The sequence below is a fragment of the Callithrix jacchus genome, chromosome 15, assembly GCF_049354715.1.
Source record: "Callithrix jacchus isolate 240 chromosome 15, calJac240_pri, whole genome shotgun sequence".
Taxonomy (NCBI): domain Eukaryota; kingdom Metazoa; phylum Chordata; class Mammalia; order Primates; family Cebidae; genus Callithrix; species Callithrix jacchus.
The window spans coordinates 72,848,023-72,875,815 of NC_133516.1; the positions used below are offsets into that span (position 1 = coordinate 72,848,023).

Below are 27,793 nucleotides of genomic sequence, written 5' to 3' on the forward strand. Positions count from 1 at the left end.
TTCAATAAATACATGCTGATTTATTACAGGAATAAGATAGTTTCTTGGGGAATAAATTCAAGAGGAGTTGAAAATGTTTTATTCATTTACAATTCAATAAATACATGCTGATTTATTACAGGAATAAGATAGTTTCTTGGGGAATAAATTCAAGAGGAGTTGAAAATGTTTTATTCATTTACAATGTCCCTTTTCTGGAAGGGAGGAGAGCAAGATTTAGGACAAGCTAAAATCATCCCCTATTAAACAAACAAACAAAATCACTCCGAAATAGTCCCAGGTAGGGGGACAGAATAAAAAAAATATATCTGCAATGATTCCTAATTGTTTTTGAATACAGAACCTTGGGAAGGGGTTTCTGATAGTTTCATGAGGAAGGCACAACTATCCAGGGAGTGCTGGGGAAGGGTATAAGGTCTTATGCAAGCTGGTCCCTTAGCCCACAGATGCCAAGATGATGTCTACTGGCAGCTCCTCCAAACTTCTGGCTGTCACCTGCATTGTAACTGTGTCCAAAAGCAGCAGCCGGGCACGCACCAGGATGTCATGACCACCCCGGAACACACCTAGAAGGGAAGAGAGAGTACAGGTTTATAAGGCAGAAGGGACTGTACAGGTCAGGCTGAGGATGGCATCTGTGGCAACCCATCTAGGCAGCTCTGGTGTAGTGAAATGGGCAGGAGAGCTGAGCTGAAATCCCTGAGTGAGGGATTTCACTGTGCAAGTCACTGTCTCTCTGGGCTTCAGCATCCTCAACTACAAGTGAAGGGGATGATAATATACCATATTTCAGGCTTCTCCCAAGTTCAAAAGAATTGATGGACATATAAGGCTTGAATCTGATGTCACAGAGGCTCTTGCACCTTGGCTAAATCTTAAGAGCACAAATGAAGGGAACAACAGCCCCACCATGAGAAAACCGCAGGACAGGTGTCTGTAAGACCCAGGGGACTGGGTTGCTTCATTGTGGCCACAAACAGTCAGCTGTAAGCAAGGCACTGAAGCAGAGAGCCTCCTTTTTTTTTTTTTCTTGAGAGAGTCTCACTCTGTTGGCCAGGCTGGAATGCAGTGGCTCCATCTTAGCTCACCACAACCTTCGCCTACCGGGTTCAAGTGATTCTCCTGCCTCAGCCTCCCGAGTAGCTGGGATTACAGGCGCTCGCCACCACGCCTGGCTGATTTTTGTATTTTTAGTAGAGACGAGGTTTTACCATGTTAGCTAGGCTGGTCTTGAACTCCTGACCTCAGATGATCCACCTGCCTCAGCCTCCCAAAGTGCTGGGATTACAGGAGTGAGCTGCCACACCCAGCCCAGAGCCCCTTTCAACCCTGTTTGTAAACAGCCAAAAAACCCCCATCCCATTTCCTTTAGTTAACTGTTTTAGGTATGATAATTGTATTGCCCTTTAAAAAAGGGAAGGGGTCATTATCTCAGAGAAATATACAGATACAGAAGGATTTACATACAAAATGCTATTTCTGGAATTTGCTAGTAAATAATCTGGGAAGGATAATAAGTGTGGATACACTCAACCAACCCCGTAGAAAATCAAAGGATATGAAAACGATCAGAAAAGGAAATACAAATGCCTCAACATTTGAGAAGACATTTAATGGAAAATAGAAAAACTACACTATCATTTTCCATACAGACAGGCAAAGGTCATCAAGTGTGATAACATTGTGTTGTCCACAGTGTGGAAAGAAAAGTATACAACTCCTGTGGAAGGCAACTTGGAATTATTTATCAAGATGAGCACAAATCACTTCGACCTAGTGATGCCTTGCGAAATTTATCCTACAGATATTCTCAGTGCACATATGCAAAGTAAAGTGAGAGTGTGTATGTGTACACAATTATTTAACATCTGTAACAGCAAGAGACTGAAAACAAACTAAATGTTCATCAGTAGCTGCTGTTTCATAGAATATGTGGTGCATCCACACAATGGAATACTAAGCAGCTATTAATAAAAAAAAAGTGAGTTCTAAAGGCCGGGCGCAGTGGCTCATACCTGTAATCCCAGCACTTTGGAAGGCCAAGGTGGCCGGATCACAAGGTCAGGAGTTTGAGACCAGCCTGACCAACATGGTGAAACCCTTTCTCTACTAAAAATACAAAAAAAAAAAAAGTTCTGGAGATGGACGGTGGTCATAGTTTTACAACAGTGTGAATGTACCTAATGCCGCTGAACCATACACTTAAAAATGGTTAAAATGGTGAATTTTATGTGTATTTTGCCACAATTTAAAGAAAAAGAATGAGGAAGCTCTACATATTGACAGGGAAGAACTCTAAAATGCATTGTAAAGTGAAAAGCAAATTGCAGGACAATATATATACCATTTGTACATAAACATTTGAGTTAAAGGAAATGTGTTTGTTAGCTTTTATAGCCATAAAATAACTGCAAGGTTATACAGGCACTGTTTGTAATAGGAACACTGGTCGTTTCTTGGAAAGGAATCTAAATGGGTGGCAGCTAAGGTAGGAAGGAAACATTTCACTGCAGATTATTTAATACTTTGCCAATTTTAAATGCTGTGAATTTTGACTCCCCATATTTACAATGGAGTCCTTAGCCCAGGATCCAGTGACGTCCAAACTGTAAGCTACCCAGGTCCTCCCCACCTGGAAATGCCACTTACCAGCCAGGAGCAACGTGTGGGTGTTCTTATTATCCGGCACTTTGTCTGACCTCTCACAAGGGTGCATTCCCAAGAACTTCACAATATTACCCACAGCCTCTGTAGAGAGAAATCCCAATATTGTTAAGCCATATATTTTGTCTGCCCTTTGTGCCACTACCACCACTCCCCCATGTTCTGAAGGGCTTTGAATGAAGTGGCATTTGACATATGTGCTCCAGACATGGCCCTGGATCCTTGGAGAGAAGAGGAATGAGCACTTCAACAGTAGCCAAAGATCTTCAACGGCAAGTAGGCCAGAGATGGCATTCCCAGGATTTTACCTTCAAGTGTCTTGATGGTAGATAAGGTGAACGTTTCCTCCTTCTCAAATTCATCCCCTACCTCATCCCAGGCTGCTTCGAAGTTCAGTTTCATGACCTTTTGAATGTGATCAGCTACAGTAACTTCCAGATCTTCCAGCTGGAGAGATGGAGGTAGAAATAAGGCACCCATCCACACACCTCTGGGCCTCTGCTCTGAACTCATCAACACATCCCTTCCTGCAATTCTTACTGCAGGTGCTTGCTCAGCACTGAAGACTGCTAGACTCTGGGGACACAGAGCAACTTGACTAGATACCTATCCTTGAGGTGCCCACAGGCAAGTGGTATGCCTTCAACAGAAAATGCCCTAATCCCAAGTACCAATCTACTAACCCATCCTAGAGCTGCCTGCTGTGAGATCGCATCTCTTCTAAGCTGCCTAGTGTCAGTGCTTCCAGGATCTGGCATCCAGGGAACTACATAGCATTCTCAGAGGTCTGTTTACTATGCCTGTCACTCCTAGGGGCCAGTGAGCTCCCAAGGAGCAGCAGCTATTTCTAGTTCAGCAGAAACTAGCAAAAACCTCCTACCCCAGCTGTGTCCTCTAGATTTGACAGATCCCAAATTTCTATCTCCATTTCAGCTGTGTCCTCCCTGAATTTGACACACAATACTCCCACTGAGCCTACATGAAGGTTCCCATTCATTCTCCCATCAGATTTTCAGAGGCCCTACTCTTGTGGATATTTACAGTGTATACAAATATGACTTAGATCCAGCTCGCTCTCTCTCTCTTTTTTTTTTTTTTTGGCTTTTATCTCTGGGTGGGTTCTAACAGACCCTGCTCTCTTAAGGAGCTCACTTGGTCTTAGAGCAGTTCCTGCCTTGGGGTCATTTCTGGCGCAAAGAAGGTCCATCCATCCTCAACTGTGACTCTAGGGTGACACAATGGTGAATGTCAGTTGGATTCCACAGTAACTGTCCCTCTAGTCAGGAGGAGCTCTAACAATCCCCAGCCACAGGCTGAGCACAATGGTCTACACTGAGATGGCCCTGAGCCACTGCCCCAAGGTCAGACCCCAGAAGGATCCTGTACTTAGTTCCATTGAGCTAAGACAGGAGAATTTAGAAGGGTTATTCCAGTGCATGAACAGACTGCCCAGCACAGAAAACAGGTCCAATTTATACAGAAAGCGTTTGACAAAAGGAATCAAAATGTCTTAAATTTTGACCTTAGCCCTTTGACCAAATTATTCTCCTAGGAATCTATCCTAAGGAAATAAGCTGAAATGCAGATAAAAATTTGTACCTAAAGGGATATTTAATGCAGCATTATAAATAGTAAAAACATGGAAACCCAAATGCCCAACATTAAAGGAGTGAAACAAAAGTCCATTGAATTTTGATATAGCATATAACAGTATTTTAAACCCACTAAAAAATTGTGTTTATGAAGTATTTGTAACAACACTGGAAAATACACTATCGTTTTAAAATAGCAAGGTCTATATTGCAAGAATGATTTCGATTATACCACTGCCCTCCAAAAATAACTCTAAGGATTATGAGTAATGTTTTCCTGTTGTTCATACTTTTGTATTTTGTTTTTGTATTTTCCAAGTTTTCTTTTTACACATGAACATGTATTTCCATTAGTTAAAAAAATTGTTTTCGGCCAGGTGCAGTGGCTCATGCCTGTAATCCCAGCACTTTGGGAGGCTGAGGTGTGTGGATCACCTGAGGTGAGGAGTTTGAGACCAGCCTAGCCAACATGGTGAAATCCCATTTATACTAAAAATACAAGAAATTAGGCAGGTATGGTGTTGAGCACCCGTGATCCCAGCTACTTGGGAGGCTAAGGCAAGAGAATAACTTGAACCCAAGAGGCAGAGGTTGCAGTGAGCCGAGATCGTGCCATTGCACTCCAGCCTGGGTAACAAGAGAGAAAGTTCATCTCAAAAAAAAAAAAAAAAAAAAATTTAAAGAGCTAAAAAAGCCAAAAACAGCAGGAAAAGGATTCTGGTCTGTGCAGGCTCAGCACAAAACTGAGCCTCCTAACACCAGGCTCTTACCACATACTCATCCTCATAGCCTTCGTCATCGGTCTCCCCAGTGGTGGGATCACAGTCCTTGACAGTGAACTTCATCATGCAGCTGAATGTGCAGGCCACTATGGGGAAGAAAGGCTGGGTAGTTAGGATGTCCCCAACCTGCAGGGGATGAGCTCCTGCTGCAAGGAACAATCAGGAAGGGGTCACAGCTTGCTTTCTAGGCCCCTGTTATATTATTAGTAGTAGCAACATGCCATCCAATCCAACAAAGCTGGACAGAGGGCACCACCTTGTAGGACAGAAAAGTCAAGTCACATTCTAGTGAGATCCTATCACGTAAAAAATTTTTTAAAAGATTCTAGCACTTTGGGAGGCCAAGGTGGGTGGATTACCTGAGGTCAGGAGTTCAAGACCAGCCTGGCCATCATGGTGAAACCCCATCTTTTAAAAAAAAAAAAAGACGACCCCTTCGGACTCAGCTATTCTTCTTTCTGGGACTGAAATCGAGGAGCTGAAGCTCTAATAGAAGACAAAAAGCTGATGTCCAACTATCCACCTCCTCCTGATCCCATGAGCTCCCATGAGGATAGGGTAGTATCTAGAGAGGGGCTCACCAGCTGTGGGGTCTTCTTTGGGCAGTGCTACCAGTGTGTAGCAGGTCCCAGGCTGGTTGTAGGGCAGGCTCCGGGCAGGCATGTAACAGAGCACCTCATAGGCCTCAGTGGGCTCCATCTGCACTGTGACATTCTCCAAGGTCTGGTCATTGAGTGTGTTTGTGCAGTCAAACTGAACGAGGAAGAGAGGGGAGCTTAAACATTGCTCTAAGTCCGAGCCAGGCTACAGAGGAAGAGCCAGGAGGTCCCACCACCTCTTTTCTGTTGACCAAATTGATTCCCATCCCAGTCCCCCTGGTCCCAGGTTCCCTGTCTCCATCCTGACAATCAGGAGCCACTGAAGTCCTGGGTCAAGAGATATGAGACAGACCTGTTAGGGACAGATTCTGTCCTCAAGTTGGGCTCCTAACCAATGCAGTGTGTGGGGTGCCATGATACTATAGGACCTGCCAGACCTGGGACCACTGCCTGGGCGCATGCCCCAGCAGGGCCTCAGCCACCTTGCTCACCTGAAACACCATGTGGTCGGTGAAGGTGTGTTTGGTGCAACGGATGACATACTCGGTCTCTGACTCGGTGAGGGCCACAGGCTCAGGTGAGGACTTGAAGAGGGGCCCAAGTCCCCGGAACTCTGGCACTGCCGCCAACTGCTCTGAAACCCACAGGCCACATTTACTCAGCTTCTTGATCCCCAGACTAACTTGTGATGGTTCCTAATAAATTCTCATGACCTTCTCAAGGTGTTCCACCCTACCTTAGATAGATATGTTTACCCAACTGGCTACTCATCATTTCCTACATATATCCAGGCATTTTCTCATCTCTCTGACTTTGCTCATGTGGTACAATCCCCGACGAATACTCTCCCAATGTCTCTCCCATGAAAGATCTCAAAAGCAAAAAACTGGTATGAGACCCCAAAATCCTAAACCTAATTGGAGATTCCCCCAGCTTTAGAAGCTTAGTAAGGATTTCCGCCCCCTCCCCCAGCAAGGATTCTTAAAAGAAGGTGACAATTAGGAAATTAAGATCAATTAGGAGAATAAGATCAATACTGCTATAGCTACAAAATCAGACAAAAATAACAAACTGATCATATATATTTGTCAGTTAAGACAAATGACCAATAAAAAGATACTTCAGAATTAGAGTGCTGCAGAAAACCCAAATTAGAATGGTCTGTGTCTGTTAAGACCTATCCCTACACCTTATGGCCAGATTCAAGCACTGGATTCAAGCACAGGCCCATGGAACCCCATCATGGCTTGTCCTGGCATTCCTTGCAGACTAAAGGGAACAACCCAAGTGAATGAGGCATCTGGCAGATGTGTGTGCATGGTGTCCACCTATGATGGCTACAGCTGCTACTCCTGTACCTATTCTATGGTAGGATTCCTCACACTATGACCATGGATCACCTGTATCAGAATTACCAGGGGTTGGCAGTAATTCTGATACAGATTCTTACTAAAAACTCAGACTCCTGACTCCATTCTGAATTTACTACATCAGTATCTCTGGGTTCAGGATCAAGGAATTTACATTTCTAACATCTCAGATTATTCCAATATATACTGATATTTGAAGGCCAGTACTGCTCTAAGATTTTCAACATGTCTTCCCAATTAATTGAACTCCATGAGAACAGGAATTGTGCTTTGAGGCCAAGGATCTGCTATTTTTCCCTATACTTAGAAGGTACTCAGGGCCAGGCACGGTAGCTCACACCTGTAGCCCGAGCACTTTGGGAGGCTGAGTCAGGCAAATCATGAGGTCAGGAGTTTGAGACCAGACTGGCCAAAACGGTGAAACCCCATCTCTACTAAAAATACAAAAATTAGCTGGGCATGGTGGCAGGCACCTGTAATCCCAGTCACTCAGGAGGCTGAGGCAGGAGAATCGCTTGAACCCGGGAGGTGGAGGTTGCAGTGAGTCTATATCACACCATTCCACTCCAGCCTGGGCAACAGTTCGAGATTACGTCTCAAAAAAAAAAAAAAAAAAAAAAAAAAGATAAGAAAAAAGGTACTCAATTCATGTTTCAGACATAGAGAAAGATAGGCCTTATTGTTATTATTTTGCTTTTTTTCCTCCATAAACAGCCTATGTGACTGCTTCAGGCCTCTGCAGCCTGAAGACTGTATCTAATGAACATGCAGGCAATAAACAGCCCAGAACAATCCAGGCTAAATATTAAGAGGAACTTTTGGGCCACCATGACCATCAACCACCAGAGTGCTTTTCTATATATCTTATTTTCTTGGGAGTCAGAGTTTTAGGCCTGATACTTACTACCTGGGGGATTCTGTTGCTAGGGTTTCAGACTCTTCATCAATAAAACTGATACAGTTATCTTGATAACAGGATTGTTGTATAGACAAATGAGGCAATAAATGTCAAGGTCTAGAAAAGTTCTTGGAACTGAACATGTGATCAGTAAATGTGAGGCTTTTGAATGACTATTGAAAAATGGAATTGTTACCCTTTAAGAGGCTTAGGAGACTTCCTTGAAAGGTGTGGCAAAATAATGACCCCAAGATGCCCACAAGCTAATTTCCAGAACCTTCGACTATGTTACCTCACATGGTAAAAGGGACTTTCTGGGTGTGATTAAAGTAAGGATCATGAGCCAGGGGTTATCCTGGATTATCCAGGAGGGCCAGGAGTGTTGCCTCTTCAAATCACTCTACTCTGACCTTCTGCCTTAGAAGGGTCCTTAAAGATGGAGGTAGGGCCTTGAGTCAAGGATACGTGCCACCTCTAGTAGCTGGAAAAGGCAAGGGGGCAATTCTACCCTGGAGCCTCCCGAGGGAATTTAGCACTGCTAACAAATGAAACCCACTTTGGACTTCTGTCTGCAGACCTGTAAGGTTATAAATGTGTTAAGCCACTAGTTTGTGATAACCTGTTACAGCAACAACAGGAAACTGGGAAAGTGATACAAATGAAAAGTTTCATGTTACAGTGATTCCAATTAGCTCAGTATCCATGTTACCTTGATAGAAGACATGATTCTGAATGGAATGGGGAAGGGAGGATTTCATTTAATTCAACAAGGATTGGGAGCCTACTGTGAGAAAGGCAGGCACTGGACTAAGTGCTGTAATAGGCACAGAAAATAAAAGACAGAAAATGTGAAGAACTATTTAGCACAAAGAACTGTTTAAGAGACGACAGAAGAGCTAGGATGGAAGTGAGGGCCCAGGAAGGAAAAGTCTATGCTAGTCCCTGAGTAGGAATTCAGTGGGCAAAACAATCTGCAATTAGACACTCCCCTTAAAAAATGCAAGACCAGGCCAGGTGCAGTAGCTCACACTTGTAATCCCAGCATTTTGGGAGGCCGAGGTGGGTGGATCACAAGGTCAGCAGTTCGAGACCAGCCTAGCCAACATAGTGAAACCCCATCTCTACTAAAAATTCAAAAATTAGCTGGGCATGGTGGTGGGCACCTGTAATCCCAGCTACTAGAGAGGCTAAGGCAGGAGAATCGCTTGAACCTGGGAGGCAGAGGTTGCAGTGAGCCAAGATTGTACCACTGCAATCCAGCCTGGGTGACAGAGCTAGACTCCAGCTCAAAAAAAAAAAAAAAAAAAAAAATCTAAGACCAGAGGGTAGATAGATGCCTGAAGAAAACCTTACAGGACAATGTGGACAGAACACACATGGAACCCAGCAAAAAGCATCAGTGTCTTTGAACCCTAGCTCTGCTCTCTTAGACATTCTGAACTGGCCTGGGATCCAGGGACCTGAGCCCTCTAAATTGAGGCCCAGTGGCAGCACTGAGCCAGTTTGATCTGGATCCTTAATTCCAGCCCCTCCTACCACTTTCTCTCTGAACTTGCAATTCCTCAGCTATTAAAGGAATAGCTGACAATCACCAGCTGAGGGTCAAACATGATAGTAGGTCTAAAGCATCTCCAGGACCCAGCCCTCAGGGAAGATAGTTCTTACTCTTGATCCCCCTGAGGAAACCGAGTCCAGGTCCCAAGCAACCCCCAACCACTGTGACTCACCTTGAAAGATCTCCTGCCTGGTAGCTGCCACTTTCTCAGGCTGTTTGACTGCTGTGATGGGGGTGCTTTCTGCAGGAGCAAATACACATGGTGACCAACAGCTGCTGTCATGGGGCAGTGTAGTTACTCAGGAATTATAAATACCAACCCTCCTGAGAGTGGGAAGCACAGGACATGTGAGAGAGCACACGTCTGTGTGTATGTGTGTTTCTATTTTCTGAAGCCAGAGGTGGAAAGGATCATTTCCTCCTCCCAGCATAACTCCCACCTGTCCCAGTTAGGTTTAGTAGATTTGCAGCCAATGCAGACCCTCTGACAGAGGCCTGGCCTTGATGGCCTCTGGGAGGAGTGTAAGTGTTACCTGTTCTCTGCTCTGCCATGGGTGCGGTGGCCAGGGGCACAGACTTGAGGTCAAAAGGCTTTTCTGATGGTTCTAGAGTGTACTGCTGCAGAGCCCTCTCCAGACCAGGGATGGACACAGTCAGACCTATAGGCCAGTGGAAGAGAGGTCACTATGCTCCTAGGCAGAGCAAAATGCACACCAGGGACCATCACGGAGGCCCTGGGGTCCTGAAGTTACAAATTCTAGGTGGTATGACCCTGAGAAAATAACTTAACTCTCTAAGCTTCTGCATTCTCACCCACATCCTCCATTACAGGACAGATATGGGGAGTAAACATATATACAAAGTAAAAACAAACAAAAACACATATACACAAAGTGACTTGCAAAGGGTAAAGTACTATAAAAATAAAAAAGTTTGTATTGATGATGAGCATTTCAATTCACTGGATAACTTCCACCCACGCTTGTGTGACCTGAATGACCTGGGACCTCCTGAGGTCACCATGATGCCATGAGGTTGCCAGGCAAGTCCAGCGAAGAGCATCGTACCTCAGATTTCCCCTGCCCAGGGAGTGATGCGAAGAACCACAGCGCTAATAAGGTGCTGAGTCCAAGACAGCTAGGGAATGACTCACCATTTAGAATATAACCTGCATTGAGGGCCTTCTGCTTCTGCTCCAGGACATTTAGATAGAAGGTGGCTCGGTCCCTTACTTCATTGTCATCATCCATCACACACCTGCAGCCGGGACACAAGGTGGTCCTGACTGGGGCCCAGCAGGGGTGGCAGGAGGGATCCTGCAAGGCTTCATCAGAGGCAAGTCCATGGGGGTAACAAGTAGACTAGTAGTGGCCCAGGCTGAGGGTGGAGGGAGTAAGGAGAGGCCACACTCATGAACATAAGTTCTTTCTGTGATGAGGAAATGTTTTAAACTTAGATTGTGGTGATGGTTCCATAACTCTGTGAATATACTAAAACCCATCAAACTACATATCTTAAGTGGGTTAACTGTATGGTACGTGAATTATATCTCAAATAGAGCTATTTTTTCAAAATGGACAAAATAATTCAAGTTACCGATTGTCACATCTGGTTGGTGTGATTCGCACAGCACTGTTTTTCATGCTTTTCTATGCTTTCTATTTTTTTCTACAGTCAGTAGCTGTATAACTTTTCTCTCTCTTTTCAGTTAAGAAAGTAAAGACAGAGGAAAGCTGCTTGGGTCCAAGGGACCATTGTCCCCATTAGGACCCCTGGGTCTAGATTTACCTCTTTAGCAACACCAAGATACTGGGTAACATCTCTTCATTCTGGGCTCCAAACTTGGCCAGAGCACTCACAGCACCTGTATTTAGGAAGCAAATGTGATTTACCCAATGCACTCTGACAACTCACTGTTTGGGCAGGTCCAGTGCTTAGAATGGGTCTTCAGGTAGAAGAGCCTCAGAGGCAAGAAGTCTCAAGCCAGGAGGCCCAAAGTCACTACCAACACAGTGAGTGGCTTTGGGTGGATCTTGGCGCCATCCCAGGCCTCAACTTCCTCATCTATTTAATGGAGAAGGGAGCCAGATGGGATCAATGGCTCCCATTCTAGGGTTCCAGGAGCTATATTCAAATTAACCGTGATGAGGTCACAGAAGCTGGCTACAATGTAAAGCTCCTCACCTTCCATATCCAAATGGTGTCAATTTGCAGTTAAGGCTCAGAATAATATAAATGAGAAAAGGAACAATTACTTAAGGATTATCAATTGTTGAAAGAAGAAAAAAATCTGTCCTGCGGGGGGATGTGAAAAGAAATTAAAAATAAAGAATAGGATGATTGCTCAATGAATTGTAAACTTATATAAATGGGTGAACTTTATGGCACGTGAATTTTATCTCAACAAAGCTTTTTTTTTTTTTAAGCTAAACATCAACATATAGTGAAATAAAAAAAAAAAAATCACTTAAGGCAGGGCACAGTGGCTCTGTAATCCCAGCACTTTCAGAGGCTGACGCAAGAGGATCGCTTGAGCCCAGGAGTTCATGACCAGCCTAGACAACATAGAAATACCCAGTCTCGATTAAAAAAATACTTTTAAAAAAGCCAACAAATTACAGACGTTAAGAACCACAGCTGGGGCCAGGCGCAATTAGTGGCTCACACCTATAATCCCAGAAGTTTGGGAGGCTGAGGTGGGTGGATCACCTGAGGTTGGGAGTTCCAAGACCAGCCTGACCAACATGGAAAAATCCTGTCTCTACTAAAAATACAAAATTAGCTGGATATGGTGGTGGCATGCCTGTAATCCCAGCTATTCGGGAGGCTGAGGCAGGAGAATCACTTGAACCCAGGAGGCAGAGGTTACAGTGAGCTGAGATCATGCCACTGTACTCCATCCTGGGCAACAAGAGTAAAACTCCGTCTGAAAAAGGAACCATGGCTGGGTGCAGTGACTCATGCCTATAGTCCCAGCACTTTGGGAGGGCAAGGCGGGCAGATCACAAGGTCAAGATTGAGACCATCCTGGCCAACATGGTGAAACCCTGTCTCTACCAAAAATAAAAAATTAGCTGGTCGTGGTGGTGCACACCTGTAGTCCCAGCTATTTGGGAGGCTGAGGCAAGATAACCACTTAAACCCATGAGGCAGAGGTTGCAGTAAGCCAAGATTGTGCCACTGCACTCCACTCCAGCCTGGCAACAGAGACTCCATCTCAAAAAAAAAAAAAAGGACCATTCAACTAGATGACATGTAAACTGTAGTCCCAGCTACTTGGGAGGCTGAGGCAAGATAACTGCTTAAACCCATGAGGCAGAGGTTGCAGTAAGCCAAGATCGTGCCACTGCACTCCACTCCAGCCTGGCAACAGAGACTCCATCTCAAAAAAAAAAAAAAAAAAAAAAGGACCATTCAACTAGATGACATGTAAAGTCCTGTCTACAATATTATGAAAAACAGCTTGTGCAGCAACAACACTGAGTGCACATGTTCCCACTGGAGGCTCAGGTCCCTTTGCTGGAACATTCATTCAAAGGCAAGCTAAGCTTCCAAGTTCAGCCCTGGCTTAGACCTACCTGCCCGGACTTCCTCATGCTCCAAGACCACTCGGTTATAGATGAAGCGGATATACTTTGAGGGGTTGGTGGTTTTGGGCCCCTCCTGGCCCAGGAGATGCAGAATACGAGTGGCCAGCACTGTGAACTCGCAGTCCTCAATGAATTCGCAAAGATGTGACAGCCCTGTCTCCTTGCTCTCTGAGTTCTCCTCAATGATGCTGATGATACAGTCCACAATGGCGCGCTTATACTCAAAGCCACCCTGCAGAGAGAAGCTGAGCTGAGAAAGGAGACTGCTCTCTCCAGAAAGGAGTTGAGGACCTGAGCTGGACCAAGGACAGTGATCCAAACACAGAACTTGGAGATGGGGCACTTGTTTCTCTGGGCCTCTATCACTCTCTCCTGTCAAACAAAAGGCTGGTCAGGTGCAGTGGCTCATGCCTATAATCCCAGCACTTTGAGAAGCCAAGGTGGGCAGATTACTTGAGCTCAGGAGTTCAAAATCAGCCTAGGCAACATGGAGAGACCCCATCTCTACAAAAAATTAGCTGGACATGGTGGTGCATGCCTGTAGTTGCAGCTACTTGGTAGTCTGAGGTGAGATAATCGCTTGAGCCTAGGAGGTGGAGGCTGCAGTGAGCCGTGATCACACCACTGCACTCCAACCTGACAGAGCAAGACCCTATCTCAAAAAGCAGAGTCCAGGCACAGTGGCTCATGCCTATAATCCCAGCACTCTGGGAGGCCAAGGTGGGTGGATCACCTGAGGTCAGGTGATCAAGACCAGCCTGGCCAACATAGTGAAACCCTGTCTCTACTAAAAATACAAAAATTAGCCAAGCCCGGTGGCGGGTGCCTATAATCCCTGCTACTCGGGAGGCTGAGACAGGAGGACTGCACGAACCCAGGAGGCAGAGGTTGCAGGGAGCCGAGACCTCGCCACTGCACTTCAGCCTGGGCAGCAGAGCGAGACTCCTACTCAAAAAAAAAAAGACTGCTCTCATGCATACAGTGTCTCCAAAGTGCCAGGCCTGGCCAGGCATGATGGCTCACACCTGTAATCCCAGCCCTTGGTTGGCTAAGGTAGGAAGATCACTTATAGCCAGGAGTTCAAGACCAGTCTGAGCAACACAGCAAGAACCCATCTCTACTTAAAAAACTAACAAGGCCAGGTGCAGTGGCTCACGCCTGTAATCCCAGCACTTTGGGAGGCCAAGGCAGATGAATCACAAGGTCAGGAGATTGAGACCATCCTGGCTAACACGGTGAAACCCTGTCTCTACCAAAAATACAAAAAATTAGCCGGGTGTGGTAGCATGCACCACACACCTGTAGTCCCACGTACTCGGAGGCTGAGGCAGGAGAATCGCTTCAACCTGGGAGATGGAGGTTGCAGTGAGCTGAGATCATGCCACTGCACTCCAGCCTGGGCAACAGAGCAAGACTCCATCTCAAAACAAAAACAAACAAAATCACCAAAGTGCCCAGCCCATTAGCTGACGACTCACTAAACATTACTGGCCTTCTGTAACATTCTTGGGAAATCCAAAGACACTCAAGGCAATGGCTCCTCTACTGCCCAGTCGAAGGACCACTCTGGGCTGGGTGAAAGGGGTACCATGTATCTGGGGAACAAATCTACTCCATGAACAGTTGCTACTGCTCCTAAGAATTAACCCTTTTTGTTGAGATATTCAAGAAAGGTGGCATAAATGAATCAGTAATTCACATCGGGAATAGAAATAGAATCAATGTCGCATTATTAGCACCAGTTTCACAAGAAACCACCCATAGAACTCGTGGAATGGTCCAGAATATTTCTGCACTAGTGTCTACAGAAAAGAACATGCATTTTCCAATGTTCTGCACAAGCATTGCCTCAGGACATCCAATTTTTAAAGTCAGGCTGGTGAATCAGTTATTACTGTAATTACTAGCAACCGGTTCGTGTTTATACATCCACAAGGAGCTTACAGGGCTGCAGGCACCATGAAAACCAGCTGGTTAACAGGCTGACATGAACGCACTCACAAATCTGAGCATGGAGCCCAGTGGTCAGGTCACTCCCTGCACTAGGAGACCTGACATACCCCAAAGGCCCCTGACTCTTACCTCTTCCCGCAGCATGGTGAATAGGAAGTTCATGAGGACGGCGTGTTTGCGAGGATACTTCTGACACAAGGCACTGATGGCCTGGACAACCACCACCTGCATCAAACAGACATGCATGAGCAGCAGGCTCTGCCACCTGAGTGCCAACTGAATCCTTCCTTAGGATGACACAAGGGCAAGGAGACCAGAGGAACTCAACCCCACACTTGGGAGCACACGAGCCCTGAGGGTCAGACTCTCAGACTCTGGGTCCCCCAAACTCTGCTCTTCTACTCAGGCTTCTTAAAAGTCTCTGAGTTCCCTCCACCCAACCTGTCCTGCTTCTGCCCTGACCCCTGGCTCCCACTGATGGTTCCCACCCATCATCTCCTCTGGCTCCTATCTGGTAAGGCCTGTCTTTTGTCTGTTCTGTCCTTGGCCTCTTTTCTCTGTCTCTTCAGCAATCTTATCCCCTTCCATGGCTTTAACCACCTCTTATATGCCACTGACTCCCAATATTTATCTCCTGTTTGAGGTCAAGATCTGCCATTTCCAACTGCCTGCCAGACAACTCTACCTGGTGCCCACAGCACTTCAAACTCCACGTCTGCAACCACAATAATCTGCATCTCCTTCCCCTTCCTTCATCAAATACCCCATCTTTTCCTCCTCCCTAAAACTGGTCAAGAGCACCACTGTCAGCTCAAAGTAGAAAACACGATCACCTCTGTTGACATCCACCCCTCAACCCTCACACCAACCCTGCCAACAGGCATTATTCCTCAAAAAGCTCTTGCACTGTCCCTCCTCTCCCACTCCCGCCAGTTCAGGACCATCCTCTCCTTCTGAATTACTCCCACAGTCTCTTTACCCAGTCACCCCTCCACTCTGCTCCAGAAAGGCTTTTTTTTTTTTTTGAGACAGAGTCTTGCTCTGTCACCCAGGCTGGAGTGCAGTGGCACGATATTGGCTTACTGCAACCTCTGCCTCCCAGCCAGGTCAAATGATTCTCCTACTTCAGCCTCCCAAATAGCTGGGACTACAAGTGGGAGCCACTACACCCAGCTAATTTTTGTTCTTTAGTAGACACAGGGTTTCACCATGTTGGCCAGGCTGATCTCAAACTGCTGATCTCAAGTGACCTGCCCACCTCGGCTTCCCAAAGTGCTGGGATTACAGGTGTAAGCTACCACGCCCAGCCAATTTTTTTTTTTTTTTTTTTTGAGACAAGGTCTCACTCTATTGCCCAGGCTACAGGGCAGTGGCATGATCATGGCTCACTGCAGTCTCAGACTCCTGGGCTCAAGTGATCCTCCTACCTCAGCCTCCTGAGTAGCTAGGACTACAGGAGCACATCACCAAACCTGGCTAAATTTTTTTTTTTTTTAAAGATGGGGTTTCACCATGATGGCCAGACTGGTCTTGAACTCCTGACCTCAGGTGATCCACCCACCTCAGCCTCCCAAAGTGCTAGGATTACAGGCGTGAGCCACTGTGCCCAGCCCTGGCTAATTTTTAAAAAAAATTTCTTGTAGAGGCAAATTCTCACTACGTTGTCCAGACTGGTCTCAAGATTCAGGCCTCAAGTGATCCTCCCTCCTTGGCCACCCAAAGCACTGAGATTACAAGCATGAGGCACCGTGCCCAGCCCCAGAAGGATCTTCCTAATATGCAAATCTCACTGTGTCATTTCAGCCTACAAAGCATTCTTGTAACCCACAGGCAGAGTAGACTGCTGCCTACTTTACATAATCCACACTACAGAATTTACCACAATATATTATTCATATTGTTGTCTGTTCTTATTAAAACTCTCCAGTGACATGCTACATTGTTCTATCAATTGACAATTGTGAAATAACAGAATTACAGAAATGGAAAACAAATTAATGGCTGCCAGGGGTTAGCGATAGGGAGGTAGGAATGGGAGTGGCTATGAAGAGATAACATGAGAGTCTTCTAGAGATGGATAGTTGAGTGTCTTCACTGTGATGGCAATTTTGAAAGTCTCCCTGTGACAGCTTTCATAGAGCTTCCCACACACACACAGAGGAGTTGCCTGTGTAGCTGGTGAAATGTGAATGAGCCCTATGGATCATGCCAGTATCACTTTCCTGGCTGACACTGTCCTGTGCTTGTGTGGGTTGCTGGCACTGCAGGAGAGGGTAGATGGAGGGGTGCACAGGACTTTTCAGTATATTTCTTTGTAACCTCCTATGAATTGTTTCAAAATAAAAGTTCAAAAAAATACTCAGATCCTTCTCCCTGCTCCAAAAGAACACCTTTCCAACAGTCTTCCTTGCAATCAAAACTCTTTACCTGACCATGGGCCTTACGTGATTGAGCCCTGTCTATTCTGACTTTGCCAGCTGCACTGGCCCCACAGCTCTCCCACCTGCTAGCCTTCTCTCTCCTTGATTTGCTCCTGCCTTTCCTCCTGGGTTTTCCCATGGCTGGCTCTTTGCACCTATTCAGGTTGGAGCTTAAACATCACCCTCCAGAACGGCCTTCCCAGACAGACCATGCTTCTCCTGGGATCACCCCTGCTGTAGTTCTATACTCTTGACTGCAGTACTCATGTCTGAGATGATCCAGTCTACTCCTTTCTTTACCTGTTTACTGTTTCTCTCCCATCCCTAGAAAGGTCACTCCAGGAGGGCAGGCACCTGCCTTGTCCACTGCTATGTTCCCCTCTGATCACTCTACATAGCAGACAGCAAGTGCTCAAGAAATACTTGGACAACAAATCAATGAATCCTTAACTGGCCTGGAAACTACTGTTCTTTCAGTACCAGGGGACAATATAGATGAAGGCCTGGAGGCAAGACTGCACACATTTCTCTGAAGACCAAACCTCTGCAGAGCAATGTGCTGGCCTCCTCTGAGTCCTCAAGGCTGACCAACCCCTCAGGTAAGTCCTGAAAGGAGGGCTGTGGCCACAGAGAGCAGGGACAGAGCTCCCTCCTTACTCTGGGGTCCATGGGTATCCCAGGGGTAGCGGGTACCTTGAATTCATCCGAGATCTCTGACATGAAGGAGGAGATCTGTTTCATGAGGCGGTCAATGCTGCTCTCGCTGCCTGTCTTAAGGAGAGTAGTGATGGCCAACGTGGCAATGCTGCGGTTTGAATCTGTGACCAGGTTTTCCAGATCCAGATTGCAAGCTGTCACAGCTGACGGATGCTTCATGGCAACCTGTTTTGGGAGGACAGTGACAGAGAGGGCAGGATCTCAGTGCTGTCACTTCATCTGATGGTTTTGTCCAGTCAGATCATCTCACCATCCAGAAGAAAGTAACCGTGACCAGAGCTACATCTTTCCCAGCCAGGTCAGAGGCAAGGACATACCTCCAGTTGGATTAGACAGCTTCCTCCAACCCTGCACCTGGACTCTTACCTTATTAAGGGTGCGAACAGCAGCATAACGGAGAGCAGCCTTGGGTGAGCTGCAGAAAAGCTGGAGCACTGTAGAGAGATGGATGCCACACGTCAGGTTGCCTTCACTCTGGGCAGCTGGGAAAATTGGGGGCAGCTGTTCTGACTCAAGCCCTCTGCTCAGCTCATTTCCTTGCTGATACCACAACCCCAATCCAAGACAGAGAGCTCTCCTTAACCTGGGCACCTAAGCCATGGACAGAATTCATAATGTCTGTGAGCACCAAGGGGTTCCCGTGAGGGCTGTTATTCACTAGGCATCTGATATGTGCCAGGTGCTGTGCTACATGGTGGACATGCCTTACTTCTATAGCTTGCAGCCCCACTTTACAGATAAGGAGACTAAGGCACAAAGGGGAAAGCAAATAGAATTTAGGTTGGCAGCCCATAAGTGGCAGAACCAGAATTAAATTCCAAGACTGCTGGCAACTGCAGCCTGAGCCCTTAACCTCTGTGAAGATTCCACTCCTCTCTCCTATTGTGTCTTCTGGAGCCAACAGAACGTCCCCCCTCAGCACTGAGTATTGCAGAACAAAGTCCTCTCTTAAATAAATGGTTGATTTCCTTTTACTACATGAGGGCCATTCGGGTACCATATCTCCCTTGCCCTGGCTGCCAGGAAGCTCAGAGCTAAATTTGGCACTCAATCATAGGAGTAAAGATGTGTTTTCTGGAATATCTACGTTCCTTTCTTCATAACTTTGCTTTTATTCCCTAACACTTAAAAAAATTTTTTTTCTTAATGCTTTTTTTTTTTTTTTTTTTTTTTTTTTGGAGACAGAGTTTCACTTGTTACCCAGGCTGGAGTGCAATGGCGTGATCTTGGCTCACCACAACCTCCGCCTCATGGGTTCAAGCAATTCTCCTGCCGCAGCCTCCTGAGTAGCTGGGACTACCAGTGTGCATGCCACCATGCCCAGCTAATTTTTGTATTTTTAGTAGAGACAGGGTTTCGCCATGTTGACCAGGATGGTCTCAATCTCTTGACCTCATGATCCACCCACCTCAGCCTCCCAAAGTGCTGGGATTATAGGTGTGAACCACTGCACCTGGCCTCTTAATGCTTATTTTGAAGACCCTACTTTATTTACATCTTTCATTATTCTGGAAATATGGGGGATATACTAAGAATGAATGAAGGCCGGGCAGTGGCTCACGCCTGTAATCCCAGCACTTTGGGAGGCCGAGGCGGGCGGATCACCTGAAGTCAGCACTTTGAGAGGCTGAGGCAGGTGGATCACAAGGTCATGGGTTCGAGACCAGTCTGGCCAATATGGTGAAACCCCATCTCTACTAAAAATACAAAATTTAGCTGGGCATGGTGTCGGGCACCCGTAATCCCAGCTACTTGGGAAGCTGAGGCAGGAGAATCACTTGAACCCAAGAGGCAGAAGTTGAAGTGAACCAAGATCATGCCACTGCACTCCAGCCTAGGCAACAGAGCGAGACTCCATCTCAAAAAAAAAAAAAAAACAAAACAGCAAACAACAAACATGTTGCCTTCTGAGCAATTTGTCTAGATCCCACATTTTCTGTCTATAAACCCCTATGTAATGGGCATGACCTATCATCCACATCTGAGAAAAGAAAGGGAAACATGGAGAGGATGGGTGGCCTTGCCAGGCTCGCCCAGTTGCTAAGGGGCAGAGCCAAGGCTCTAACACAGGCTGCCCTGCTCCACTGCTGTAGCCAGAGGCTCAGAAAGACCCTCTATACTGTTCTCTCCTTCACCTGGAAAAGCTCAGCTCCAGTTCACAGGCACCAGTTTCATAGATCCCGAGTTCCTCCACCAGGCCTCCTCCTGTGGCCAGCCAACCTGACAGGCTCGAGTGGACCCAAGCCTTACCTCAGCCTCCCTCTTCAGTGGTCCAACAGCCTACCCCCAAAATGTGACACATATGGGGCTCCAGCATAGTGTCTGGGCAGGTGCTTCCTAGGTATGGACTCCTTAACACCAGTCTGTGGCTTGAGAGCATTTTCTTTCTTTCCCCTAGCCCCTGACCCAGGCCTAGTTCCTGGCAAGCATAAACATGTGAGGCTGGGGGAAGGAATGCCTGGTGACCTGACACAGCTGGGGCCAGCTCTTTGGCACTGCAGCCTGGCAGATTGACGATGGCCGAGGCGGCTTCATACACCACCATCTCATGCTTGTTGCGCAAGCAGCTCTCGATGAAATCAAACAGTGGGCTGTCACGGCTACAAAAGAACACAGAGTGACAAGTAAAGGTTGGGGGTGGCCCAGCATGGTAGGGTGAGTGAGGCATCATCTAGCTGGTGAGAGACGAGAGCCATTACCTGCCGTCCTCCTCTTCCAGCTGCTTGCTGGCCACCCGGATCATCATGCAGTAGGCAAAGGGAGACTTAAGGCCATGACGGGTAACCTTGCTGATCATCTTATTGACAGCCAAGCGGTCATTCTTACGCACGTGGTACAGGAGCCCTAGTGCATGGTACTATAGGACAGGGGACAGTAACAGAGTACAGATGTATGACTTTTGGGTATACTGGCCGTGTGGCCCTGGGCAGGCCCTTTAGCCTTCTCAATTCTAAAATGAGCACAGTAGCAGCCAGTACACAGAGTGGCTGTGACAACTGCCCAGGTACTCTAAGTATACAACCCTCCATACAATGCTTCACAAACCACAGGAGTGTATCTGTGGTTCTTGCCCCCACCCCCACTTCGGCAAGAGCCCTAACAAGTAGCATAAATACAAGTACAGAAAGGGACAACAAACAGTACAAAGATGAAAGCAATGTGAGACACCTGGTGCTTTCACTAGGAGAGACAGAAGGCGGGAGCCAGACCTTGAACGTGGTCATGTTTGTAAGTCACTGTGTGGGACACCTTAGCTATGAAATCTTGCATTATTCACAACAACCCTGCAGGTAGTCAGTTTTATCTCTGTTGACTTGCCTGAAGACTCCTGGCTGGTACTGACAAAGCTAGGTCTAGAGGGCCAAAAGTCCAGTGACTCCCTTTCTAGAGATGTGAGGTCTCATAGTCATTTCCTGTCCTCAATACTCTTTTGTTTCCTAAAGGAGCAGCATTTGAGAGCAAAGATATGGCAGCTGTGCATGCCTTCTACATGAGAACTTATCTGGCCTTCAGAAGTGTTTTGAGGGGCCACAGCTGTCCCTGAAGACAAGAATGACGCAAAGGATGAGAAGGCAGATGAGAGATGAAGAGAATATACACATAGGGAGTGCCGACAGGCAGGCCCCAGATGGGTCACATGTTACACACATGATCTCAGTTCATCCTTGCTGCTTTGTGAGGCAGTAACCATTCACATTTTACAGACAAGGAAACCAGGACTCAGAGAAATGAAAGGAAAGCCTGGCCTAGGTCACTGACGAACCGTAAAGTAGACGGAAGCCTCACCAAGATAATTCCACACACCATAACAAAGCCTGGTTGGCAAAGGCCTAAATTTAGGCAGCACTCTGCCTGCCACGGTCAAGTTTGCCACATCATATGCTCTAAAACAATATTCACCTGGTTATCAAAATGCTTCAATATTTCAGCACCAGCTGGTAACTAGTCTCTAACTCAAGCCCTGCAAGTGGTACCCTAAATTCTCTAACCCAAGACCTCCCAATTCTTTCCATAATCCAATGACAAAAGGATTAAAGCCTGCTATGGCCAGGAGTCACCAAGGATCTCGGTGGCCAGTGTCCATGCCAACTAGCCAGGGCCTTACCACCTGCCTGAGTGTTTTAAATATCACTCCCTTGCTCACATCTCACCTGGACCATGATGTTATCACTGGATGCCGCCTCCTGAGCCTCATTCACCCAGCGCTTGACCACGTCAAAGCTGCACTTCAGCAGGTGCTGTGGGCAACAGGGCAATTAAAGGGGCAAGTAGGGGCAAGTCCCCATCACATCTTCTGGGCCCAGTTCTGGTCTTCCCTCAGACACAGCTCAGGGGCTCACCACTGTCCTAGTCCTCAGAGATCATGGACAAACTCAGGATGCTCCCGCCCTCACTGTGCCTGCCCAAGGCATGGGTCAAAGCCATCCACCCACACCCCTCTTCAATCACCCCAGAGTTCCTCAGCTGTCTTGAGTTAGGAGGGTGGGACTCTCAGGCTTGCAGATACAGAAATATGTTCTTTTGGCCAGGTGTGGTGGCTCACACTTGTAATCCCAGCAATTTGGCAGGCTAAGGCAGGTGAATCACTTGAGGTCAGGAGTTCAAGACCAGCCTGGCCAACGTGGAAATCCCATCTCTACCAAAAATAAAAAATTAGCTGAGTGTCGTGGTACACACCTGCAATCCCAGCTACTCAGGTGGCTGAGGCACACAAATCATTGAGCCAGGGAGGCAGAGGTTGCAGTGAGCCGAGATCGTGCCACTGCACTCCAGTCTGGGTGACAGAGTGAGACTCTGTCTCAAAAAAAAAAAAGAAAGAGAGGCTGAGTGCAGTGGCTCACCCCTGTAATCCCAGCACTTTGGGAGGCCGAGCTGGGTGGATCACAAGGTCAGGAGTTCAGGACCAGCCTGGCCAAGATGGTGAAACCCCATCTCTACTAAAAACACAAAAATTAGCCGGGGCAGTGGCAGGTGCCTGTAATCCCCAGCTACTCAGGAGGCTGAGGCAGGAGAACCACTTGAACCCAGGTGGCAGAAGTTGCAGTATGCCAAGATCGCGCCACTGCACTCCAGCCTGGGTGACAGAGTAAGACTCTGTTTCCCAAAAAAATAAAGAAATAAATATTTTCTTTTTCCTACTAGAATGTGACTCTGGTATTTTCTTCAATTTTCTACTCCACCCCTAGCAAGACTCGGCAGCAGTTACACACCAAGGAAGACACGAGAGCAGAGCTGGAGACACTGGGCACCTTGTCCACAATGGCCTGTTTCATGTAGCGCTCAATAGCCTGCAGCATGGTGCTCTGTGGGGACAAGGAGCAGGGTGAAGGAGACCCAGTCAGTCTTTGACAACTCTCAGGAGTGCAGGAATGGGGGCAGGGAGGAGTATGAGATGGAAATAAGTGTCTCATGCTCCTGCACAACACCCCCACCCCACATCGCCTGGCTCAGTGAGATACGGGACAACCCAAAGCAAGCAAAAGTTGAGGCCGAGAGCCTCAATGGAGAGGCCAGGAAGCAGGGAGGGGCTGGCACGACTCACATCGGTGATCTGGCAGAGGGCTCGCACAGCCGGACCCCGGTAGTTGTCTTCTTTCCCAGTCATGTCTTTTGTTAGGCTGCAGGGAAGAAGGCATTGTCACCACACAGAGAGCCTGGGCCGGCTCACTCCTCTCCAGCTCCCATCACCACTCTTGCCTAAAGTACTACACGAGCCTCCTAACCAGTGCTCTCCCTTTATTCTTGCCCCTCCAAGCCTAACTCCATACAGCCGCTGGAGGGAGTTTGATAAAACTCAAAACCAAACAGGTCATCCCCCTGCTTTTGCTAAAAAGTTTCCATAGCTTCCTACTGCCAGTGGCCTGAATATAACTCCTTGAACTTCCCCAACTGGCCATGCTCACTCCTCTCCAGCCTTTGCACGTGCTGTTTCCTCAGCCTGTAGCACTCCTCACCCCTCACCTCCACTCTATCCTTTTTTTTTTTTTTTTTGAGAGGAAGTCTCGCTGTCACCCAGGCTGGAGTGTGCGGTCTCAGCTCATTGCAACTTCTGCCTCCCGTGTTCAAGCTCTCCTGCCTCAGCCTCACAAGTAGCTGGAATTACAGGTGTGTGTCACCATGCTGGCCTAATTTTTGTATTTCTAGTAGAGACAAGGTTTCACTATGTTGGCCAGGCTTGTCTTGAATTCCTGACCTCATGATCCACCCGCCTCGGCCTCCCAAACTGTTGGGATTACAACAGTTTGGGAGGTGTGAGCCACTGCACCTGGCCATTTCTTTTTTTTTTTTTTTTTTGTATTTCTAGCAGAGACAGGGTTTCACTATGTTGGCCAGGCTGGTCTTGAATTCCTGACCTCATGATCCACCTGACCTCAGGTGATTTGCCCCTCTTGGCCTCCCAAAGTGCTGGGATTACAGGTGTGAGCCACCGCGTCCAGCATGTCCTACTGTTTCTTACTCATCCTTCAGGACTCCGCTCAGATCATTCCTCTAGGAAGACTTTCCTAATCCAAATCAAGCTGGATGCTCTTCTGGTCTGCTCTCACAGCCCATCATACTTCCATGATAAACGATATTACACCCTACCTTAATGACCTAATGCCTGGTTATTTCTCTGTAAATTCTGGGGTTGAAGAGACCATGTCTATCTTTTTGCTGCTACATCCCCAGAGCTACATACAGGAACTGACAGGCAGCAGAACTGCTTGAACCCGGGAGATGGAGGTGGCAGTGAGCCAAGATAGTGCCACTGCACTCCAGCGTGGGGACAGAGCAAGGCTCCATCTCAAAAAAAAAAAAAAAAGAAAAAAGAAAATATATGGGAAAGTTCTAGGCTGGTTTGGCTGACTAAGAGAAATCAAGGAAAGGAAGAGTTTGTGTCCAAGTCAAGGCCAGAGAATTAAAATGGAAACAGCACACCTGGAGGCTGCCATGCAGTGGGCAGCAGTAATTGAAGAATAAGGGACACAGAAAAGGAAAGGGCAGAAGGGCAGCTGGCAATATGCAACCAAAAGTCTCACTGTCTGGTACACACAAGAAAAAATGGTCTGTCAATGGAATCCATCAGAGGAGCCACCCACAACCCCATGACTTGCCTGCTGGTGACAATGATGACATCCTCTGCAATGCAAGACATCTCCTTGATGGTCAAGTAGCACATTCGACGGAGTGTTGGCTGAGAGATAGGTGGGAAAAGCCTATCAGCCCAGGCTTACCGAGGGCCAGAGTTGGGAGAAGAAATCTCCTATCTACACAAAGGCAGCCCACACTGACTGGTGGGGCCAGCACCCCTTGGCCTCCCATCACCTTGTCACAGCTGCCACCTGTCAAAAAAAAGCTGGGTCAGGGCACTTACATCATTGGACTGAAAGAGCTTGGTCATGGCAAAGAAAGCCTCGGTCGCTTCCGTGGTCCCCAGGTGCTCCCCCTGTGTTAATCAAGAAAGAAGTCTCAGCTTGGGACAGAGTCGTCAGACAGCTCTTCCTGCAGGATCAGCCCACACCAGATCCTCAGACCCTAAAGACGCTCAAAGGCAACACATGAGACTTGGATGCTGAGGGGACCCAGAGCTGCCCTGTTGTCTACAACCATACAGAGGCCGTCCAATAGCCTAAGAGTGATCATGATTTGTCCACTCCCCTCCAATCCCCCAGCACCATTCTCCCTACCTCCAAGCCTCACCCTGTTACCTGGTTTATGAGATAAAGAATCTTGGTGAGGATGTGGGCACATTTCCGAGGGTTGATGGGAGTTTCATTAAATACACGGGCCTAAGAAGAAGTAACCAAGGATGTTATCTTCCAGCCTAGTTCATTTCCTTTCAAGTATATTAAATATCTGAGAAGTCTCAGGGTAAATAGACTTGTCTAAACAGGGCTTTCTGGGTATGCAACAAGCTTCTTTTCATAATTAGTTTTTTTTTAATTCAACCACTAATTATTCTTAGACTCTTGTGTAAATATTAGTTAGGGATGTGCTAACATACCGATTAGCAGATACTTAGCAAATATCTGCTAACTGGAAAGAGAAACAATGAATGACAACAATAAAGAAGTAAGCAGCTGGGCACAGTGGCTCACGCCTGTAATCCTAGCACTGAGAGGCTAAGGCAGGTGGATCACCTGAGGTCAAGAGTTTGAGATCAGCCTGGCCAACATGGTGAAACCCCGTCTCTACTAAAAGTACAAAATTAGCCAGGTGTAGTGGTGGGTGCATGTAATCTCAGTTTCTCAAGAGGCTGAGTCAAGAGAATTGCTGGAACCCAGTAGGAGGAGGTTGCTGTAAACCGAGATCGTGCCATTGTGCTCCAGCCTGGGCCAACAACAGGGAGACTCTGTCTCAAAAAAAAAAAGAAAAGAAAAGAAGTAAGCATAACGAATTGTCTCCAGGAACAAAGTTTTCCTGTCTTCCAGGCACAAGTTTTCTCCCGTGTTGCTCTTTAAAACAATACTTTGAATGTGTTGGTATTTCAGTTGCCCTGATGGTGAATATTTATGATGGAAGCTAGAGGGGAGCAAACGTCACTTGCCTCCTGGAGTACCGCACTCTTCTCAAGGTGCTGGAACGGGTTGGAGCCTCCACCTACAGTCAAGAACAATGGAGAAGGCAGGTTGTGATTCTGAACTTCTCCCAGACAAAGATAAAGGGAAGATGTCCCTTCCTAGCAAATCTAGTAAAGTTCAAATTCATCAGCAATGGCAATCAAGGCTCTATAATCTGTCTAGGGATTCTACTAGGGATTCTACCTCAAACCACTCACAATCTCCCAACAGCCCTGATACAGTCTTATGCTTCTTACGGTGCCATGTCTTGCGTTCATTTATATAACTCGTAATTAAGTCCCTGTGTGCCAGGGACCACCATCTTCCTGTAACCAGTTCCTTCATAGCAGACGTCACATTTGCAAATAATGAGATTATCTGGTTGATGTCCGTCTCCTCCACCGTGTGTGCGACCATTCTAATATTCCCAGATCAGTCACTGAGTATCCTACTTGCTCTGTTGCAGTATCCAGGACACCGTACGGTGCCTGGCATACAGTAACCGCTCAACACACTTTGCTGAATAAATGAATGATGGAGTCAGAGTTCCCAGCCACAAGACACTGGCTCCGCAAATTACACCCCAGTTTGGCCAACACCGACATAGCCCCGGCGAACCTCAAGAGGGTGGACGAAGAAAGTAACAAGAGACCATTCGGCCCGGTGCCCTCCTTTGACAAATGGGCAAACTGGGGCCTAAAGAGGGGCGTGACGCACCCAAGGTCATTCAGAAAATTGCAGTCCGAGCTTACAACCGAGACAGCCAAGCATGCTCGGGCTCTCCGAGGCCTGCCACTGACTAGCTGCGGACCCTGGCACAAGCTCCTGCTCCTCACTGGGCCTCAGAATTCGGGTCAGGGCAGAGGCCCCAAAGGAAGGCTCGGCGAGTGGGGGGGTCCCGCTTCCCCCCAGGCCCAGGCCTGGCCCTCTCACCTGACTCCTCGTCCTTCTTGTCGAATTTCTTCAACATAGTGGAGCCGGTGGGACGCAACGCAGCAACGCAATGCTCGACGAGCGCGGCAAGGAATAGCCGAGCGACGACAGTTTTACAGGGACCACTTCCGGACTCCAACCGGCCACGTCGCCCTGCACTCTGCGCAGGCGCACTCCGCG

At 47.2% G+C, this 27,793-nt stretch overlaps 1 protein-coding gene across 1 annotated transcript; it reads right to left on the minus strand.

Annotated features, from left to right (window-relative positions):
• Window positions 1–27,750, minus strand: COPG1 (coat protein complex I subunit gamma 1). Its single transcript, XM_035273824.3, has 24 exons — window positions 27,614–27,750; window positions 26,668–26,720; window positions 25,829–25,909; window positions 25,495–25,566; window positions 25,235–25,314; window positions 23,683–23,758; window positions 23,351–23,443; window positions 22,292–22,378; window positions 20,840–20,997; window positions 20,607–20,740; window positions 18,507–18,574; window positions 18,117–18,305; window positions 15,133–15,228; window positions 13,039–13,282; window positions 11,249–11,324; window positions 10,614–10,717; window positions 9,994–10,119; window positions 9,633–9,701; window positions 6,129–6,271; window positions 5,620–5,791; window positions 5,027–5,124; window positions 2,973–3,111; window positions 2,650–2,748; window positions 1–566 (listed from the first exon to the last, which is right to left on the minus strand). Exons 1-24 carry the CDS (start codon window positions 27,648–27,650, stop codon window positions 436–438), a joined length of 2,625 nt encoding a protein of 874 aa, XP_035129715.2. The 5' UTR covers window positions 27,651–27,750; the 3' UTR covers window positions 1–435.
• Between the last annotated feature and the right edge of the window lie 43 nt (window positions 27,751–27,793).

Bases quoted from the DNA above. Each gene is read 5' to 3' on its own strand.
- COPG1 (XM_035273824.3), bottom strand. From the start codon at position 27,650: ATGTTGAAGAAATTCGACAAGAAGGACGAGGAGTCAG. The intron at 10,120-10,613 runs GTGAGTCATTCC...ACTGGCCTATAG, and splicing joins TGCAGGTTATATTCTAAATG to GTCTGACTGTGTCCATCCCT. The intron at 5,125-5,619 runs GTGAGCCCCTCT...TCTTCCCCATAG, and splicing joins CAAAGAAGACCCCACAGCTG to TGGCCTGCACATTCAGCTGC.